The following is a 21,984-nucleotide window of genomic DNA, read 5'->3' as shown; positions in this document are numbered from 1 at the left end:
TCAAAGTTTATTTCCCAATTTTTTTAAAAGAGCTTAAATATTTTGTAAAGCATAGACAGACATCCAAACCTGGTCACACCTGCCCAAATTGTCTTTATCTCCAGTATAGGCCTGAATAGTGGAAAAACATCATGGCTGCTCATCAGTTTCAAAGACTAGGAATAAAATGCTTGTACTGATGAATTACCATAGAAAATTAATGTGTTTGAAGCATTAACAATCGATAATATGCATAATAATAACAAATATCAGTGTGTAGCCAAAGCACCCTTTAGTTTCTTCCTAAATATAACATACCTTCAACACTTCCATCTCCTCCTTTGTGGGGCAAAATTTTATAAGGTTATCCACCTGGTCGGAGTCTAAAATGGAATCATCCAGGGCAAGCACAGCATTCTGCAGTCCAAATGAGCCAGTCAGTGATGAACTGTGAGATTTCGAATTAATAAGTACAAATTACTTATTTGAAACTCCATAGTATATGGTGCAAAACTTAACAGTGAGTATTCAGAGTTATACAGAAGAAAAGAAGCATACGTATCAACGAGTGTTTGACAGGAAACAACCAAAATGAGGAAGATCTACATCATGCTTAAGTTAATCAGAAATTATTCTTGTACATGCATGTGTTCCACCAGGGTCGCTAACCTGAAAGTTTAACTTTAAACTAACCACAATATATGTATAAATACAATAATTTGATGTTATAAACTTATATTATGCACGTAAGATTATTATTCTTATTACCCTAAGTCGCAAGTCCCAGATCAGGTTCATGGGCTTGGTCAAAAACATTTTGGGAGATTTGGGTTCATTTTAAGATAAAAATAAAAAAGATATGCATATATGCAGCAGTAATTACATTTATAATACACTGCCATACTACTAGTCATATAAAATAGCGAAATCAACCACCATGTGTGTGTGTGTGTATGTGTATGTTCTAGTTCAAATAACATAGCAAAATGCCAAAATATACCACCATATTAATGTTTTAGTTAATAATGTCAAAATGTTAACAATTCCAGATTGGGCTCTCAAAACTCTAGTGTATTAATTGGTGGTTGGTCAACCCCTTACGACAGTTGCATACCATAGTGTCTGAAGTGTTATTTTCCCAGAGATCACTGCAAATGTAGTTGTATTGTCATTTTTGGTATATATTTTCCAAATGGCAGCCATCTCGCCAATATAGGATGAAGTATGGAGAGACATGTCCCTTCATGGGACATGTCTATTCATTCGAATTTAATTAATATATTGAGAAATAAATATTTCATATATTTAATATATTTCACACGTATATATATATATATATATATTTGCACTATAGTTTATCCAACTAAAGCTGCCAAACATTAATTAACACTCCCTCTTAGCTAAAGAGGATAAACAAGATTCATACACAATATGAATAACATATTACCTCAACGTAAAAAATAGTTTCTGAAATGTCAACTCATTTGACTTCCTGGTTTATTGAATGCCAACTCATTTGTCATTTGAATGAAGTTATTGTAAGATCGTGACCTTACAATAACTTATGCAAACACAAGTGATAATCATTTGAAAGTCATCAGTTCCTCATGATGTACACAGGGGATAGGTCCATGTATTCTTAAAACTAGGGTATGCCCCTTTTAAAATTGTATTATAAAGGATTTTAAGCATAAAATTGGGGTATGCCCCTTTTAAAATTGTGTTATATAGGACTTTAGTCCCGGGCAAGACTGGAGGTTTTATTCTCCGTTCTTTCCTACCAGTGCCCTTTTGAATGGAGATAGTGTAATTTGATTTATTAATATAATACAATTGACAAGGTCTCAATTGTTTACCAATCAAAAAACAAAAAACATCCCTCTGAGTTAATATGTCCAAGAGCACTGAAGTTTGACAAAACCATATCCTCTATATGCTCCCTCTCTTTCAAGGTTGCATCTAATGAAATGTCAAGCTCCCTCTGAATCTCAATCTTCCTCTGAGTTGGAAATCAATCTTCCTTTTTCCTATAATAACATTCTCGAGAGAAGATCAAGGCAAATAGCTTTTATAGTAATAAAAATTAACTTTAATAATTATTCTCAATAATATTATTAATCGTAAGAATATTATAAACTTGAATCTATACTTAATTTACAACAAATTTATTCTATTCTATGTAGTTATTATTATAATCTTCACCTTACACGATAGAATATTTATCATGGTCTTTAACTTGACCAAGTTCCTTTATTTCCTTAGCTCAATAAATCATAATAATCGCTTGTTTAATCAAACAGCTTTAAATCATCATTTTCTTAAGTTTAGTAATTTGTCAGCAAGTATTTGCTTATTGCATATATGTAGTTGCAACTTCTCACCAATATAAAATAATCCGACAAAGAATTCATAATATAATCTGTCGCACCACATAGTATGTTATCCCTAAATGCCTGCAATCAGATCTGCCTGTTAAGCAGTGCTTTATGCTCAAAAGAATTAAGTTTGAATGTTTTCCCTAATATCGTTGGTTGCAAGGAGACAATTGATGGTAATAAAATTGTTGAGTATAATATAGGGTGTTGAGATGTAATCTAACGCTATATCCTTTTCCTTGAATATCCCTTATTCAATTTGATCATCCTCGTATGTCGTATGTTCTAACTATTGATCCCTTTTGAATACCTTCTGAGATATATGTTGTTGGAGATTATATCGACTGAGAAATATATACATTATCGATCAACTATTTGGAGCTAAACGAATGAGATAGATAAAGGATATTGATGTGAGGGATAATATATTTTTCATGCCTGGCAATGGGTGTCACTTGTACACATTGTGTAATATGTGGTGTGTGACTACTGATTTACTATATTCTTGTTTGACATTATCGCCATCTCTTGCTATGCGATAAATGAAGACCAGATTCGCATATAATTTATTCGATTTTCAGTATCTCTTTCTATTATCTTCCTTCATCATGCCTGGTTCTGTATACTCCTCCTAATTTTTATACCTCTCTTTTTTCCTGTCATAATCTGCTCCAGGTAACTGATAATTTCTGTTGTGAGTGCATGGCTAGTAACTCTATGTATCTTATATAGGATTGTTAACTTGTATGAATTGTGCTGGAACTTCCTTTTGAATTGCTTTCACAGAGGTGCTAAAACTGAGTTTACTCTCCACTAAGGTTCCTACTGGATTCCGGAAGTTATGTCATCAATTTGTGTTTTCTTTGACAGTATATCAAATCATATGATGTTCATCAGTTCTTTAAATTTGCAGCATGGCTCTGATACCATGTTATTTTCCCAGAGATCACTACAAATGTAGTTGTACTATCACTTTTGGTATATATTTTCCAAACAGCAGCCATCTCTCTAATATAAGATGAAGTATGGATAGACATGTCCCTTCACGGGACATGTCTATTCATTAGTATTTAATTAATATAGACAAATAAACATCTCATATATTTAATATATTATATCTCACACTTACATATAACATATATATTTGCACTATAGTTTAGCCAACTAAAGCTATCAAAGATTAACAGGAGAACTTTGTTAAGATTTGACTGTGTGGAACTTCTGTTCTTGCTGCCAACCCAAAAATGGTATGTCTTTTGCAGCCAATTACCGTCCCATTCTCCCTTAGCCGAGAATCTCTACTTCCATCTTTCTGACAATCAAAATCTACTAGCCATTATTAATGGCATATTCCGCAATCAGAATATTGTAGTCATATCTGATAGTATATTCTTCAAACTAAGGCATATCAGATAGGCTTGCTTTCGCCTCCTGATAAATGATAGGTCTAGAGTGGTACCTCTAACTTTTAAGCTATTTCACTACATTCTTTTTCAACCTGATTGCTCTGCTCCGCCCAATTCTTACCTCTTGCACTTTTTAACCTTTAGGTAATTGCTCAGAGTTACATGGGTTCCAAATACTGCATGGATTTAGTCCTCATCTGTTCATTTTTTTCTACAGCTAATCACACATATTCTAACCATACATTGCCCACAAAATAGGATTCAATGCGCTATATTCCATAATATAGGATTTATGATCAGAACAACTTTGCAAAGTCCCATGTGATAGAACCTTTACACATTTTAATATTTTTTATTCTTCGAACCTTCAGACCTAGTTCTATATCATTTTAAAAAGTAGAGACTAAAAATTAAAAAAGGTCAAATTTTTTCTGCGTTCTGCCATGAGAGAGCAATGTTTTCCAAGTTCATCCCTGGTTCGGCACACCCAAATGCACAACCCATGGGCCGAACCCCTGTCCAGGCCCAAGGGACTACGCAGACTTTGTTTGAACTGCACTGGAACCTGGAGGTCCTAGGGTGAGGACCCAGTATCCTATTTATTGTCTACAATGTGAATGATGACATCTCCCCACAGCCACTCCCTTGCAAACTCTAATCATCTGCCGAATTTAGGGCTCAAGCTAACCAGATCTGTCATGCCTTTTGCAGCTAAATGTGTTGCCATTCATGTTGTAGGTTTGGGGATGATTAATGCTGCTCACAAATCTTCTCTAGGTGTGCCACGTAGATCAGAGCTTGCCTCTTTTGGCAGGAGAGATTGTTTCCGAACATTTTCACAGAAAATTGTTTGCAGCTGTTTCTGATATCTTTTCAAGAAATTTGTTTGCATCTATTGTGAGTCAAGGCAGAGCTTTGAGGTTAAAGGATGTTGCTTTGAAAAATCAGGATCTGCCAGCAAAAATCAGTGTAGGGATAGCCGCTGATCCAAGACATCCCAAGTTTTAGTTTTGAGGACAGTATTATGGAAATTGAATGGTACTCTTAATATGGTGCAGTCTACCATTTAATCAACTCCAACTGAATGTTTCTCAGATTTGCAAATGGATGTATGCTTGTTGCCAGCCTCACCTGGATAGTCACCTTGAAATTGACACCTTTATGCAAGCAATTTTAATTGTTGTATTTGCTGAAACCCTCGAAAGTTCAGATTTGATTCTGATGACCAGAATTGGATATGGGGGAAGTATGCACTACTTTTAAGCCCTTGGTTCCAATATTTTAATCCTTCAAAAATCTTTTAATGTCCTGTCAGTTTGGGTTAAGCTTCCTAGTCTCCCTCTCCGATTTTGGATAATTCTTGTTTTGCTGTGATTAAAAACTCTTTGGGCAGATTTATTCAAAGTTCAAACAGATGTAGTGACTTCAGCTTTCTCCCACAACTTTTGCTCACATTTTGGTTGAGATATTATTTTTTGTATTAACGTAGTATTACTATCAAAAGTACATCACAAAAATGTCTGGGTTTTTAACATTTTACAATATCAGAAAAACCTCAGAGAAACCAAGGTAGCTACCTATTGAGAATAGTGATCATAGTTATGATTGACAACATATTATACTATCTGCTAATACAAAAAGAGAAAAACTGAAGCACTGTAAATCCTGTTATTCAGCTTGTATACTCTCATCCTATATTTTCTGTCCTGGTATTGTGTGAACATGAGGATCTTATTTGGGGGCAACAACTCTATCTTCAATACTGAGATCTTTGATAAATTGGTTAAGATTATCCAACTCTCTCTGATCGAGAATGTCCTTGTGTGTGGAAAAGTATTGGCGTCTTCCTTGTGTCTCAATATTTGCCCCTCCCGCATCAGCATCATGACCCTGTCTCTGGAAATTTCCAAAGCTGCAGCAACTCAAAAGACTCAGGTTCAGAACAAACTCCACATATAATAGGATTACCTAGATTCTGGGGTAGAGTATTACCAACAGCAAGCTTCCTCAGCAACAGTAACCATCTAAAACAACACTTTTTAGGTTCGCAGGGAGCATGCCAAAAAAAAGATAAAATGCCACTTAGAGGTCGGGTATTTCAGCCCCCAGCCATGATTCACCCTGTCGAAAATAGAGCAGTCATCCTTAAGAATGTTATAAATTTGCTTAGTAGATACCATATTAAATTCCTTACCATCTTTCCATTTAGTCCACTGCAAGAACTTGTTAGTATTCATAGTATGCCCCGGAAAAAAAGGGCCCACAGCTTTAGAAATAATGGAGTATGTTTTCTTTTGAGAATTTGGAATCTTAAATTACCCACCTATTTCATTCCAAAGCCCTAAGCTATTGTCAACAACAATCTTTGAGTAAAGAGATACCAAGTTTATTCCAGTTTTTTAGCAGAGCAACTTTGGGTTAATGCAAGAGGTTTACCATTAACTTAAACTCCCCACCAAACAGATCTATCCAAAACAAAATAAGGAGAACCACCTCATGCACCCCTAATAGGATAAGACTTCTGACTTGGGACCAAGCTTTCCAATAGATTGAAACACTTTAGAGCCAAAAATAGATAACTGAAAACTTCCAAAGACTTTATCATATAGAGGTATATTATCCCTACATTTGGCTTTTTTGAGTCCTGATCTATTAATGTTATTTCTAACAAGAACTTTTCATGTTTTCTCCCCTGAGAGGGATTGAATGATCCATTTAGATGCTAGTGCCATACCCTGAGCTTTCAAGTCTTTAATACTCAATCCTCCGTTCTCCCTTGGTAAACAACACTACTACCATTTGACACAGTGTCTTTTTTTGTTGCCTAACCCATCAGACCACAAAAAATCCCTCGTAATCTTTTCCAAGCTATTGGTCTGATAATTGGCAAATAGCCATGCTGAAGAAAAGTAAATATGATGAGCAAATAATACTTTTAGAACCACTTGCACTCTAACAGCTAAAGAAAGGAGGTGAGTCTGTGATTTCATGTATTTCTTTTCAATTCTGGTTAAAAAACAATGCCACATATCCTTTAAAGAAGGATCAATAGAGAACAGGTTCCCCAAATATCTAACAATTTCATTCGGCCCCATCCACTGCTGTCCTTTTCTCACAAGCCATTTTTGGGGAGAAGGAGACCATCCAATAGTGGAGGACTTATGTGGGGCCACTTTAGCTCGAGAGACCACAGAAAAGAATTGAAGCCTATGAAAACAATTATCAAAGTTGTCTTCATCCAATAAAACAAATAGAGCAGTATCATCAGCAAACTGAGCATCAATTAACATCTCTTTATTAGGCAAGGTAATGCCCTTGAACGGAGGTCCTAGCTAAGAAGACCTAAGAATATAGTATAGTGCATCTGCAGCAATAACAAAAAAGGATGGGGCAATTGGACATCCCTGCCTTGTAGACCTTTGCAAAACAATATTTTCAGTGAAATCACCATTCACATCTATGACTGTAGATGAATCTTTAACAAGAATGTCAATCCATTTGCAAAAAAGGGGGGGGGGACCTAAAGCTTGAAGCATACCCATAACAAAAGGCCACTCAATTCTATCATATGCTTTTTCAAAGTCTAGCAGAGCCATCACTGCATTTTGTTCATCATTCTTAGCCCAATGCATTGCTTCCCAACTAGTAATAAGGTTTTCAAGAATGAACCTCCCCTTAATGAATCCTATTTGTGTAGGTGAAATGAGTTTATTCAAGATTCCTCCAATCCTCTTGGCAAGCACTTTGGCTACAATCTTGTAAGACAAGTTTAGAAGAGTTATGGGAACAAGCCAATCATTCTTGGGAACAGTTCCTAGAATATAGAGGTCTTGATTTCCACTACCAGAGGTGCTTTGTTACATAATATATTGCTGCTGATTGTTCTATCCCTAACTAGGAATCTGCCAGCTAAGCTTCGTGGTGGAAGAAAGTTCTGCCACTTTACTGCTTTAGGTGCTCTGCAAGCTTGCTTTCTAAGGGCCCTCAAGAGAAGGCTCCTATAGCGGAATATGCTTTGGCATAAGCAGCACTATCACTAGAAATTCTTGCATTCCATTTTTCAAAGATTACATTCCAATGTATCGGAGTTGAATTAAGTTCTTCATCCTCTTTAGTTGTTCTGGTAACAGCTAGTGAGCATCCTACAAAACCTCCCATTCATTCGAATAAGGTTTTCTTCATAGTTACGGGACTCTACAAGTCCGAGCAAGACTCTGTGAGACCGAGGCAAATGGCCTCTAGACTCGGACTAGGCCGAGTCTTGGCAGAGTCCACGTGGACTCGCCAGACTCGCCAAGTACTGAGCTGAGTAACCTCGCCGGTGGGACAACAAAAAAGAGCAAAAAACAATAAAAAAATAAAAAATTTACTTACTTTTTTTGTTTATGTATAACATCCATTTGACCTAAAAAGGTCATTCCACCCTTTGCTAATGCTTGTGATAGAGAGAAAAGAGTTAGAGAAGAGTATTGGGGTTTTGAGAGAGAAATTAGCAAACCGGTTGGCTCTCCCATATTGATCGTTGATGGTTTGTGCAACTTTGTAGCTTGCACTTAAGCATTGAGAGTAGCTTAAAGAAGCATTTGGAGGAGGCTTCTACAAACTTGCATTTCCATTGTTTGTGCAAATTTGAAGAGGTAAGCAACAAATTGCATTTCTTTGTGTTGTTTTGTAAATTGTTTTACATTCATATTTTTAACTTTCTATTTTGTTTACATTTATTTTAGACTACTTGTAGTATCTACTATTTATATTTATTATAATTTATCTCGATGACAAACTTGATAAGTAAGGTGGTCCTAAAGTTTAAAAATCTAATTTAATGCTAGCTTTTTTCTATTTATAATATATAATTTCATATTGCAGCAGCAAACACATTGACATCATGTCTCAAGGTGAGCCTTGTGGAAGTGGAACTAGGGCTACATGTAACCCTCATGCAGACCCAACTGCAATAGCAAGGGATAGGGCTTGGAAACATGTCATCTCATGCCACAAAAAAGGAGTTGTTACATGTTGGCATTGCGGTGTAATATATAACAGGGGAGGCATTAATAGATTGAAGTATCACCTAACACATTGAAATGACCCGAGCTATAAAGGTCACTAAATCCCTACAATGTACTGTGGCAATTCGTCAAATAGTTGGCAAACAGGCTCTGATACCACTGAAATATCCCCGACAGGATTATTGCTCCTTTTTACACCCAAAACTTAAAACTTCAAAGGTTTGACATTTCGTCAAACAATTAGCAATCGAGCTCTGATACCACTGAAATGACCCTTACTGTACCATTTGAACCAAGCTTTTCTGCGAATAGCTTTCCTTCCTTTGAATGCAAACGTTTATCAATTAATTTCTGGATCCGGATCATTTCCTTAATGTTGTCGGAAGCCAAGGAACAGATTTGGTCCAATGCAAGCATAGGGAAAGGCTCCTCAATTAGTACTCCAACTTCTTCGATGCAGAACAGCGATGCTGCACTGATGAATGTAGCTGGTACAACTATCCACTCACATTGGTCCCAAAGGATAATGGGAAGAGTGAGATGCCAGAGGACTAAAAATCTCGATGTCAGACAAGTATAAGATAGTGGAATTGGTGTTTCAATGAGACTTTGGCAAACAGCAATACTCTCATTGAATTTAGATAGATGTGAATCAAAATTATTGCGTTCGTGATCATCCAAGTGCAGCTGCCTCAAACATTCGGTCATGAACTGAATGATACAAAGGGGTGGACGCTGCGAACTGAGTACAACAGATATGACAGATTTGGAAGGAAGCTTTCTAAATCACATCGGATATCTGATCCATAAATAACGTGGCACTGAAACTCGAGCTATATCTGGAACGTTGTCAGCAACCTTTCTCCCTTAAATCGGATTCAGATTATATAGTGACTGACTCAGAATGGGGAAGTCAATGCTTCCGCTTATTAGTGTCAGTGATAGATGGAAGAACTGGTCTGCGGATTTCACAGTTTACCCTTGACTAGCTCCTTCATTTCCTCACACTGCGATCTCCTGCAAATTCACACCTTCTCCTGTCGTGGCAGAGCATAGATTGGATCGGCAATGATCTGATAATCGTCTTTTCCTTTAATTCGTGATATATGTTTGAAACTGCCACTTGAATTGAAGGCTATTCGACCTAAGTCCAGGTTACGATAGTAGCATACTGCGGGGGGTTCTTGAGTGGTGATCCGACCTTAGGCCCGTTCTAGTTTGCTACTGGCCGGGATCAGGAAATGCAGGGGCAAATGTAGATGGAGTCGTGGTCTCTGCAACTATTCCGCATGCGACTTCTTATTAATCAACTTCGCTGTGATTAATGGTCTTCAATCCGAGTTTGACGCAAATGAGTTTCCCCTGTGGTGTGCGCTGGAGGAAAGCGTATCAACTCGCGATCTGCCCTTGCATGTTTGCCTAATTCAAGTTTACTTGCGTGTGCTTGTTAAGTCTTCCGCAAAATACACCTTCTTGTCCTGTTGTTCCGCTTCAAAGCCTGCACGGTACTGTTGTAGGATTTTCTCCCGGTAGCTAAACTTGCATATGATTCAGACCCTAGTGGTTCCAGCTGGCTCCTGTGATCTTGCTCTAGGGATGATGCGTCCCAATTATTGCTGATGGAAATATATACACTTCCAGCCGTCGCTAACAAGGATGGATCTTCTTCCTTAATCTTGGCTGACAAAGAACAAAGCGATTCTATACTGCAGCTATCTCTATCCTACAAATAATTCACTCAATGTTCCTCCCACGTTGGCCCTTGGCCACAGATTCTACCCCGATGAAATGACTGAATGTCACCTCCAATCTGCAATAATTCGGATGATATTTCACACCCTCAAAATTGCGTACCGATTGAGAGTTATCGTTCTCAATGGCCAACTGTGACAATTGTAGAAACCCTAGGTTCCACAATGCACCTGTGATTGAATCACAACCTGAAAACAAGAGAGATAACACAACTGCCTGATTCGAATGGAGCCCCGGGGTGCCTATTTATTCTTTTCTCTCCATCCTCTCCAGAGACTTCTAGAACATTTTTTGATCTTATCCCTCAAGTGACTTTATTAAATATTTTTATAATCCAAGTCACTTTATTAAATATAAAGTTATCTTTTAATAACTATTTATTTAATTAAAATAATTAATTAGTCGTCCTTGGACAACCATTAATTAAATTAATTAAATCGAACTGTCACCAAAAATTGGGGACATGACACACATATACCTAGCCATGATGCTAAAAAATGCAAATAAGTGCCACAGGATGTTATGCGAGACATGCAAGCTCTTCTAGAGGAAAAAATGGAGAAAAACGAAGCAAAAAGAAAAAATGGCACAACTAGCTCAACAGGGATTTTCTAGTTTTCGCTCTCCATTATCTCCTACTCCACTTACTGTTGCTATTGCTTCTACGAGTGTGACCTTCGGCCTCGCATTCATAAGCAAAGATCAACACTCAATTCCATCTTTGTTCCACGCACGGCTCCAGATGCACAACCATCACTTGAGAGCATGGGTTGGAACAAGGAGAAGCATGATAATACAAAATTGGCACTTGGAGACTTCTTCATCTACAACAACATCTCATTCAATGCAACAAGGTACTTATTTATTTAAATTTAAACTTATGTCTTGCTTCTCTTGCTTTCAAACTTCAAGAGACAATAATATGCTTATTTTGTTTATTTTAATTTGTTTTCAAATTTAATAGTAATAATATAATATACTAATTTGTCTAACTTTAAATTTTATTTTATTTATTTTAGGTCCACTTATTGGCAAATTGCAATCGATGATGTTACTGTTTGCAGTTCGAGGTTCAAAGCCCCTAGTGTTGATGAGCTAGTAGGCCCTATTTTGACCCAAAGAGTGGCTGATGTAGAAGGTGCAATCAAGGAGCAACATGAGGTTTGGAAGACGAAGGGTTGCACCATCATGCCTGATAGTTGGACTGATAGGAAAAGAACACTCCTCAACTTTCTTTTCTCCTCATCAAGTAATTATAGACATTAAAATTTTTGAAACAGAACTTGTACTAAATGATTAAGTTTATAAATTATGAATTTATGATTGATCATTGATCATTATACTAATTTGTTTCTTTTTCTTCAAGTACCACAGATTTTTTGAAATCAATTGATGCCTCAGGAAAAACAAAGAATGTTGAATATCTTTGTGAGGTAATGGATGAAGTGATAAAGGACGTGGGCGAAGAGAATGTGGTGCAGATAGTTACAGATAATGCGGCAAATTATGTTGCTATAGGAAAGCTTTTTATGGATAAACACCCTCACTTATTTTGGACCCCTTGTATTGCTCACTGCATTGACATCATGTTAGAAGATCTTGGTAAACTCCCTTGGATAAAAGCAATTATAAAGCAAGGAAGGAGTGTATACAAATTCATATATAATCATACATGGGTCCTCAACCTCATGAGGAAATAAACTGAACAAAAAGAGTTGTCTCGTTCAGGGGTCACTAGATTTGCAACCAATTTTCTCACATTGCAATCTTTGCTTGATTCAAAGGGAGGTTTGAGACGCATGTTTGTAAGTGAAGAGTGGATTGCATCATCATATGCAAAAAACATTGCAGGGACTGATACAGCTGATTGCGTTTTTTATGAGGCTTCCTTTTGGACACCGATCATTAAGATTGTGAAGGTAAATTTTCCTTTTTATCCTCATTTCAACTTTTTTGTTTATAAAATTATGTTATAAACTATTGATCATTTTTTAAAGAGATGCATGTTTGTAAGTGAGGAGTGGATTGCATCATCATATGCAAAGACCACTATAGGGACTGATACCGGTAATTGCATTTTTGATGAGGCTTCCTTTTGGACACCGATCGCTGAGATTATGAGGGTAATTTTCCTTTTTGTCCTCATTTCAACTTTTTTGTTTATGAAATTATGTTATAAAATATTGATCATTTAAATAAATAAAAGTTGACTGTTTCTCTTTCAAATTTCATAATGATTGTTGTCCATAAAGCTGCTTGTTCTCCTACGAATTGCTGATGGAGAGAAGCCCTCAATGGGCTACATTTATTAGGGCGTGGATAGGGTGAAGGAGGCCATTCACTCTATTTTTGCAAGGAATCAAGATAGGTATGGACCTATATGGGATGTCACTACTAGATGTTGGCACAATCTACTTCACAGGCCTATACATGCAATGGCCTACTTCCTTAATTCAGCATACCAATTCAGCCCACATTTCAAAGTTGATGATGAGGTGTGGAGTGGCCTCTATGGTTTTCTACAGAGAATGTCACCTGGTTCAAGAGTTGGAACAATTGAAGTTCATGAGATTGAGTTGTTTAAGAAAGCTCAAGAGGACTTATTTGCACGAGAATTGTGCAAGAAAAATAAGACAAAATTGATGCTTGGTAAAAATATACAATTCTACATCCTAATTCCTAATTCTATTACCATTTTAATTTGATAAAGTCAAAGTTATTGAACTGATTTAAAATTCTCTTGTTTCATATGTATGGTGGGAGATGTTTGGCACTAAGGTGCCAAATCTATAGAGCATTGTGATTCATATCTTGAGCCATCCATCTAGTGCATCATGATGTGAACGTAATTGGAGTCTATTTGAGCATATACACTCAAAGAATGCAATAGGTTGGCAGTGCAAAAATTGAATGATCTTGTTTTTGTTCACGACAACCTTTGCCTTCACCAATGATAGATCCTAGGCACCGACACATCACTGATTGTATTAGAGAATGTTGATCCACATGTAGAGTGGAACATAGAGATTGCTGATCCTATTTTCAGTGATAAAGACGTGTAGTGGGTTGATTAGGTGGATCGGGAGGCTGAGGTAGTAGCGATGGTTGTAGAGGAGGCTAGAGCGTGAGGAGACAAAGTGCAGGACCTTGAGGCTAGGAGTGATGGATCCGAGTCTGATGATGAGGATTATGTGGGTGAGGATGAGGATGAGGTTCAGCCTCAGACAGAGGAGAGAGGATGGCTCTATAGTCTTCCATGACTTATCTTAGGCGTACTCGTAGGAGGACATAGACTACTATGAGCCTTAGTCTTCTACTATTCTACACTCCCATTGTTATTTTGATATATGTTTTGAACTTCTGATACCATGGATTTCATAATCCATGACTATTGTAGACATTTGATACTGGAGTGACACTATGTTTATTACTTTATATTGTGCTAATTCAATTTTTTTCCTTTAGAAATTTGTTTTTATACTTATGTGATCTATGCAAAATTGTGTATGTGTATTAAGTAGCTTCTATTTATCTCAATTACTGTGTATATGATGTTAATTGACTAAATGATGTATGAAAAAAATCTTAAAATCCTTTAAAAACTTTGAATTTCATGGGTTTTTCAATTTTTCGGGTCCTTGCCAAATCCAGTCGCCAAGTTTGAGTACAAGTCAGATTTTGACTTTCTGAGTTAGAGGCGAGTCCGAGTCCCGTAACACTGGTTTCTTTCCTTAAAAAGAACAGCCCTTTTTCCAAGAAAGTGACTTGATCTAAATCTTGCTAGATGTGTGGACTAGACTTTGGTTTCAAATTGCAGATCTGTTAAATCCTAGGATACTAGGTCCACCCCTAGGCTAGGTTCACTCAACGACAGACAAGTTTGGCCAAGGCAAACCTGGACGCCCGGTCATCAAAAACAAACAAAAATTTGTTATTCTTAATAATTTTCTGATGTCCGGTTTGACATCAACACCTCCATAACCCTAAAAGTGACAATAAAAACACTTCAACTACCAATAGAAACCTCATATTTTGTCATTTCTTTTGCAAGCAGCATCTTTCCTGCAGGTTGAGCATTGTTTTGCTTGTAGCTTCGACTTAGGGAGCTGCAGATAGATTGTTGAAGCTTCATCAAACATTGCACCCTCATTCCTACACATTGTAACCTTCCATCGGCTGTAGGAAGTAGGACTATTTTAATTTAGTTTCATCAGTTTTTGTTTTACAAACATGAGATATTGGATAAATTATTTGTTAACTAATTTTTTTCCCATTCTTTTATTTTTTTTTGAATGTATTTACAAAATTTCTTGCCATAGGAATTGGAATGGCAGCTAGTTCTACCTCCACAAGACAACCACTGAAATTCAAAACAGATCCAAATTCTTCTCTATGTAAATATGCTAAGTTACCGATTCGGATGCAGATGCAGAGCCAAATGCAGCTGCGTATATATATATATATATATAAAATTCTAACAGAGTTTCTATGTCGAACTCTTGAGAGGCAAGCAATTCCCTAAGCATTTCAATCAAGAATTCTCATCTGTTTGCCATAACCTGCCATAATTTTTCCCTTTTTTTCTGTATCTTCAGAAACATGCCTGCTTTCTCTGCTATTAATGTGGTTTAAAACTCAAATGCCTGAAAAACACTACATTGTTTTTCCTAGCACATTATCACACTGCCTTGCCATTTCGGCCGAAACGTCTCCGCATGGAATAACGCATAGGTTTCTGACCGGACACTTAAAGATTTCCCATAGTTGTTCATATTTTTCTGAATATCTTGACATGTCTAATCTGTAATGACAGTGGCTAAAACTATAACTGTTCTATCATAAAGCACTTATAAGTATTATTTAGGGTACACACATTCCCTTTTGGCAGCAGTTAATTTTATAGGTGCATCATTTTGGAGCTTTCTGCAAGGAGGTGGCTGCAATCTCGATTGAAATTGATGGCCATATTGGTCGTTCCCTACCTTTGGACTGTATATAACAGTTTACAATTTTATAGATTTATAAATTCATTTTTTTATATCTTTTTAATTGTAAATACGATATTTTAAGTTTATAGATATATAAAGGAGCTTGCTGGCCCTGACCGAGAAATGGAGAAGGCAGATGGGAGCTGCAACACAGAAAGCAACTCATCCAGGTGGCACCCACGGGGCACCCTTCTGCCTCCAGTACCCGCATGTATCCGCTTCAGCATCCACTACTTTCCTGGACACATCGGTATCTGAGGAAATACATTGACATGATCCAACCGGTCTCAAGAGATAAGTGATACGTTTGGAAATGTAGGGGATGTGATAAAAAAATGTTCTAGTTCATATTTTTAAGTGAAAACCCATTTTGTGGAATGCCTAAAACAGGCATCAAATGTTACCTCGGAAAAGATGGTGTAATTATACTAGAAGAGATAGTGTTAAAATGTATTATGGAACATGATGAAGCAGATGAATGAGAATCACATAAATTAAATTAACCTGCTCCAAAAATATCAAAGAGAATACAACCCCCATCGAATCTCACTATTGTGGTAGAAAACCACCCATTTTTTATCACAACTGATGTTGAAAGTGAACAACCCATTGTACATGAAGATCAAAGGGACCTTTGGAAACTGCATTGCCACTAACGTCTAGCCAGATGTATTTATGCAAATGGGTTGTCTTTCAATTTTGTTTGCTCCCTATACTGGAAAGAGATCTTGAAAAATGTAAATGAAGCTCCAAAAGGATAAATTGGCCTAGGTTAGTCTTGGAGAGAGAAGTCAGGGGGTTGAAAATGCATTGAAGCCCATAAGGGATTCATGGATTGAGACAGGTGTGGTCATAGTTTCAAATGAGTGGGAGGATTCAATAAAATTCACTTGACCATGTCATAACAGTGTTCTCTAAAAGGGTAATGTTTTTGAGGGTCTTGGATTGTAAGGAGCACGCAAGAAATGAACAATGGATTGCTGATATTCTTATATTTGAGATTGAGACAGTAAAACCTCAAAACATTGTTCAAGTCATAAAGACAACGCAAAGTATTGTAGAGATGATGGCTTCTTGGTTGAGGAAAGACATCAACATATCTTTTAGACATCTTACAACTCACTAAATCTTATGCTGCAAAAGATTGGAAAAAATTGGCTGGATCAAAGAGATGCCTGCAAAGGCTGAGGACATCCAAATGTTCATCACCAACCACTACAGGTCTCAAGGAATTTTAGAGCATTATCAAAATTGGAGGTAATAAAGGTAGGTGAAGTGTTCTAAACTTCTACATTTTTTAATTTGCATAATTTAATTGTGTATTCTAATTCTTCTTTAAAGTTAATTTTTAAATTTAAATTATTTTGGCATGATTTATATTATAGGTTGCAGAGGCCCCTTTTGCTTCCACCACAATTGTCTTGAGATGACTTGCGAAAGTTAAGAGAAGCACTTTCTAATAAGGTGATTAGCCAAAATTGGTCTATATGGAAACAAACCAGCACTAAGAAGGCAACAAAAATTTGGCAAAGAATATTATATGATGCATGGTGGGATTGTGCCGAGTATCTCCTTAGTTTCACCAAGCCCGTTGTAAACATGATTTGCTATACTAACATGTAAAAGCCTTTAATTGGAGACGTATATGATGGCATTGACTCAATGCTTGAGTAGATGAAGTGCATCATAAAAGCGAAAGAGCAAATCTTGAGGAGACTCTCTTCAAACAAGTGCATACAATTATTGAAAAAAAATGTCCACTCAATTACATCATCTTGACTATGCATTGACTCCAAATCACTACAGCAATGAGTTCCTTTCTATGCTAGAAGGCTTGCCCCATATAGAGACTTTTGAGTGTTTGAAATATACAAGGCAGCATTCTTTAAACTCTTTCCTGGGGATGGCCTGTGAGATGTAATTACAAATGAGTTCATAGATTTTGTGCACTCAAATGGTAAAAGTGTTGAAGCTCTTTGTGATAGGCTTAACAAAAATGCTCATAGTTGGTGGCACTTTCCAAGGCCAATTCTTCCAATAGTTGTCTCCCCACAAAATCAAAATTTTATCACAAGTTTAACAATCAATGAACATTCATTATTTAGCATTAATTGTTTTTCATTTTTTCAAATTATATTAATAAATCCATAACTTGAATTGTTATAGGAAAAAATTGAAGGACATATTCTTCCTTCCACTCATAAAGTGCAATAAATTGCACTCAAAAAAAGTGGAAAACTTAGTATACATGCATTCCAACTTGCATCTCCGTTCACACAAACAATAGACTACTATCAAGTGGAGACAAACATGTGGGCTATAAAACCAGAGCATACTGACTTGGATGCTTCCACTACTTAGCATACTGAATTTGAGGACTTGGAAAGCGAGCACACTCACTAGCACTGTTTGTGGTTCATCTAATGTTCTTCCATCATCTCATCTCAATGATGATGATGATTAAAACTTAAAAGTTCCAATATTTTAAAACTTCATATTGTTATTTGATATGGAACTTGAAATTTGAGTGAGGAATATTTATCATGAGATTTTTGTTTCTAGATTCGATTGTGTGTGTTTTTTAAGCATCCAGAAACACACACAATCAAATCCAAAAACAAAAAAATATCATGCCTAATGGATTGTGGAAATCTGGTAATGTTAATATATATCATGTAAAATTGCCAAACTGGATCCCTGAACATGAAATTGGACCCTAACAGCAACTTAGAATTTTATTGATAATATTACAATTTATTTAATTAAAAATATTACAACTTGAAATATTAGTTAAATAGTTAGAATTTCATCACATCACCTTGATTCTTTTTTTAAATTTTCTTAAATTCTTAATGCATCTCCTAATCCTCTCATTTAATGCCCTCCCATTTCCCTTCCTCTCCTTTTTAAAGACTTAGTTCTGCAATTATGTTGATTTCTAGGATCGCTGCAAATATACTAACAATTGCCATTTTTTATTGATTGTGTTCCAAATGCAAATGAAGGCTTATAAATAAGAGAGGAGGAAGAGACATGTCTCTACGGTTAATCATCACTAGTTAACATATTAATATATTAGTAATATAAATAACCATACATATAAATCTATTATTACATATTATGTATAACAATATATATATATATAATTTAACATGGATAAGTATATATAGCAAATGACGATTTACCAATAACAATGATGTATATAAGATCGAATCAATCCAACTGAAGCTACAACTTTAACACTCCCTCTTAGCTAAGAAGGATTTGTAGAACACATTATGCTCTCAAGTATATGAAAAGATATCATCTCAGTATGATATTCAATTCACTATAAGGCTAAATTTCTCAACACTCCCTCTTTAGCAAACAGAGAATTGAAGCAATTATAATACAAGATTTGAACACCAATTTAAGTGTGGTCTATGACAGATTTATAATGGTGTCCGACAAGATCTAGCCCAAAGAACCATAACAATTGATTTTCATAGTGTCGGCAAAATCTGGCCCAAGAACCATGATGAGTTGATTATCAAGGTGTCCGGCAAAATCCGGCCGGAAGAACCATTATAAGTTGGTTATCAAGGTGTCCGACAAAATCTGGCTCCAAGAACCATGATTACACTTGCTCCAATACATTTTGGTGTTAGGAGATAGATCAACTATTGATAAGGTCGTCACCTTACAATAGTGACCTCACACATATAAAGATCGTCACCTTTCATATTACACAATTGCAAAAATTTAATCTTTCTCTGACAACAACTTAATGAAGTACATTATGATAGATTCGTTACCATGACTTTCAGCACTCTAAGACAACAGCTTGATGAAGTTTGTCATGATAACAAGTCTATCATTTGTAAGATTGTCATCTTATGATGATTACCTTCTGTTTATATATGTCAATGAAAAATTGTCACCTTTCATCACATATCATATGTGAAATAGTAACCACCATGAACCAAGTCAGAGGGTGGTACAAAGGCTTTCACCTCAATTCTCCCTCATAGAGAAGAATGCATTACAAAAAATTTCACTTTGAACTTCTCCTCAGAGAATATATCATTTGCAAAGGATTGCACCTCAATATTCTCCCTCTGAACAATGATCCTCAAAAATGAATCATGTCCAGTAGTTACTCCCTTAGTGGCTCTCTTCCCCCAAGGATTCTTGTCAGACTCACTTTGAATCTGATATCAATTTTCCGATTTCCTTGTGATAAGTAATCACTTCCTCATGATATACATAGGAGTAGGCCCATCAAATCATGCGGTCACACACATGTATTTCTAGACTCCCTCTGAGTATCAATCCTCTAGGCTCATGCGTTGTTTTAGAAGAAGTGTCATACTCCCTCTTAACGTAAAAGAATCTGATAATCTCAATCATCAAATATGTTTGCTTCAAGAGCCTCACTTTATCCATCTTGATCATCAAGGTCTTTGGAGCTACTATCATTAGATTGAGTTTGCACAATATTTGGTAGCATATGTAAAGTACCAACCTTTTCTTGTAAGAATATCCTCAACATAAAGGAAAAGATCAAGACAAATTACTCTTATAGTATGTATAGAACTACAAATAAGAGAGAGACTACAAAGAGTAAATAAAAGTAAAAGATAAGAATACTTATTTGTACATGAAGACTCAGTAATTGTCTTCTTAGATTATTTGAGAATGGAACATCTCCGCTCTAAATAAGGTTCACATGTCCTTCCATTTTCTCAAACTTGTCCACAATATGCCAATATCTTGAATTGGTGTGATTGTGCCAATGAATGAATCTTTCAATAACTTCAGCAAGTACAAGTGATAATCATTTCGAAGTTGTCACTTCCTCATGATGTACACAGGGGATATGCCCATTAAGGTCATACGAACACAGACAAGGACTTTTGAACTCAATCATCTGAGCTCCTCGTCCAAAGTTGCCTTTGATGGAATGTCATACTTCCTCTGAATGTGATATGATCACAATTTTCAAAGATCAACTGAAATATATGCTCTATCCACTCCTTCAGACGAATGTGTCAGACTCCCTCTGAATCTGATATAAATCCTCCCTTTTCCTGTAAGAACATTCTTAGAGGAAAAGATCAAGGCAAATAGCTCATATAGAAATATAAAAGAATGTTAATAATTTAATGTAATGTCCCCACTCCTTGGGACAATTTTACCTATAGAAATCATTAGCAACATAGACTATTAAGTTCATTTCTAGTGATTAATATCTCATAGTCTAACTAGGAATGTCACTACTTGTATACATCCTTAAGGATTCCTTTAATCAAGCTTCCTAACCCTCTGGGAGGATCCGCTATGTCCCAAAGAACGATCCTCGATTAGTCAGCCTTCCTCCTTGAGACTAACTTTCAAGTCAAGCTTCATAATCCTCTAGGAGGACCCTCAATGTTCCATAGGATGACCCTCAATTAGTTAGCCATCTTCTTAAAGAGTTACCCTCAAGGTCTACGAGATTTGTCTATCCAATCTTCTACATTTATATCATAGTCAACCATTAATCCTTGATATTAATAATCCAATATAAATATATTTATTTCTATGATCTTACTTTATTAATACAACATGATCATTACTAATTATTAGGAATCCTAATTAATACCTTTAATACATTGTAATATGCATTTTGATAACTATTTATCTCATAAGAAATTATATTGATATTTTATAACCAATTAATTATTCTTATAGTATCAAATATTTAATTACACTCCTTGAATTAAAAATCGTTTTCTAAATATTATTAAGATAAAATAAATATATTTTGCAAACTTTCATATATATATATATATATATATATATATATATATATATATGTTCAGAAAAAGGTATATTAAAAACTTATTTAAATATGAAGAAAACTATTCTAATTAATTAAATACACTTAACCTTTTATTACATACCTTCCATCTTTTACTCCTAAAATATTGGCTATTATTTCTCTTCCCTCCTTATTTGGTAGACCTCCTTTTATTTATGTGTTTCTTTATTAAATTTATTTCACATACTTCTACAATTCTTTCCTTTCCTATTTATACGGGGCTGCTTGTATTTTAGTTTTATTCTTTCCATTGGATGCTTTTTTGCATGCCATAATGTTATTTAAATACCATCCCTATGTTGTTTTCAAGGTACGTGACTTTTGAGTGGTGCTTCCCATTAATCCAAATATTAGTTCATTATAAGTCTCATTTTCTAGTTTATTATTTATTATTTTATATGTTTGTGTTTTATATATTTTTGTTAGTTATTATGTTTGTTGTTATCTAATATTATGGAATTTAAGCAATTAATAAGTGTAGATTTAATATTGCTTATCTAATCAATTAATAATTATTAATGTTAATTGATAATATTTAATTATTAGTTTAGTTTAATATTAATATTATTAATTTTTCTATTATATAGATTTACCAATAAATTAGCTATTTTTATTAAATGATTATTATCAGAG

General features: G+C 35.5%; 1 protein-coding gene across 1 annotated transcript in view; it reads right to left on the bottom strand.

Annotated features, from left to right (window-relative positions):
• The window catches only part of LOC149566961 (formin-like protein 18), a 54,904-nt gene that overhangs the window by 15,847 nt on the left and 17,073 nt on the right, over positions 1 to 21,984 (bottom strand). The window contains exons 7-8 of the mRNA XM_089820170.1: positions 298 to 396; positions 70 to 111 (exon numbers count right to left, since the gene is read on the bottom strand). Of these exons, the coding sequence (XP_089676296.1) occupies positions 70 to 111; positions 298 to 396 (141 nt within the window). The remainder of the gene's footprint in view (positions 1 to 69; positions 112 to 297; positions 397 to 21,984) is intronic.

This window comes from Cupressus sempervirens, chromosome 3 (assembly GCF_028749045.1).
Source record: "Cupressus sempervirens isolate cs-2001-9-10 chromosome 3, ASM2874904v1, whole genome shotgun sequence".
In the NCBI taxonomy this organism is placed as follows: Eukaryota; Viridiplantae; Streptophyta; class Pinopsida; order Cupressales; family Cupressaceae; genus Cupressus; species Cupressus sempervirens.
Note: the sequence above shows the minus strand (reverse complement) of the source record. Positions and strands in the feature narration are given on the sequence as shown.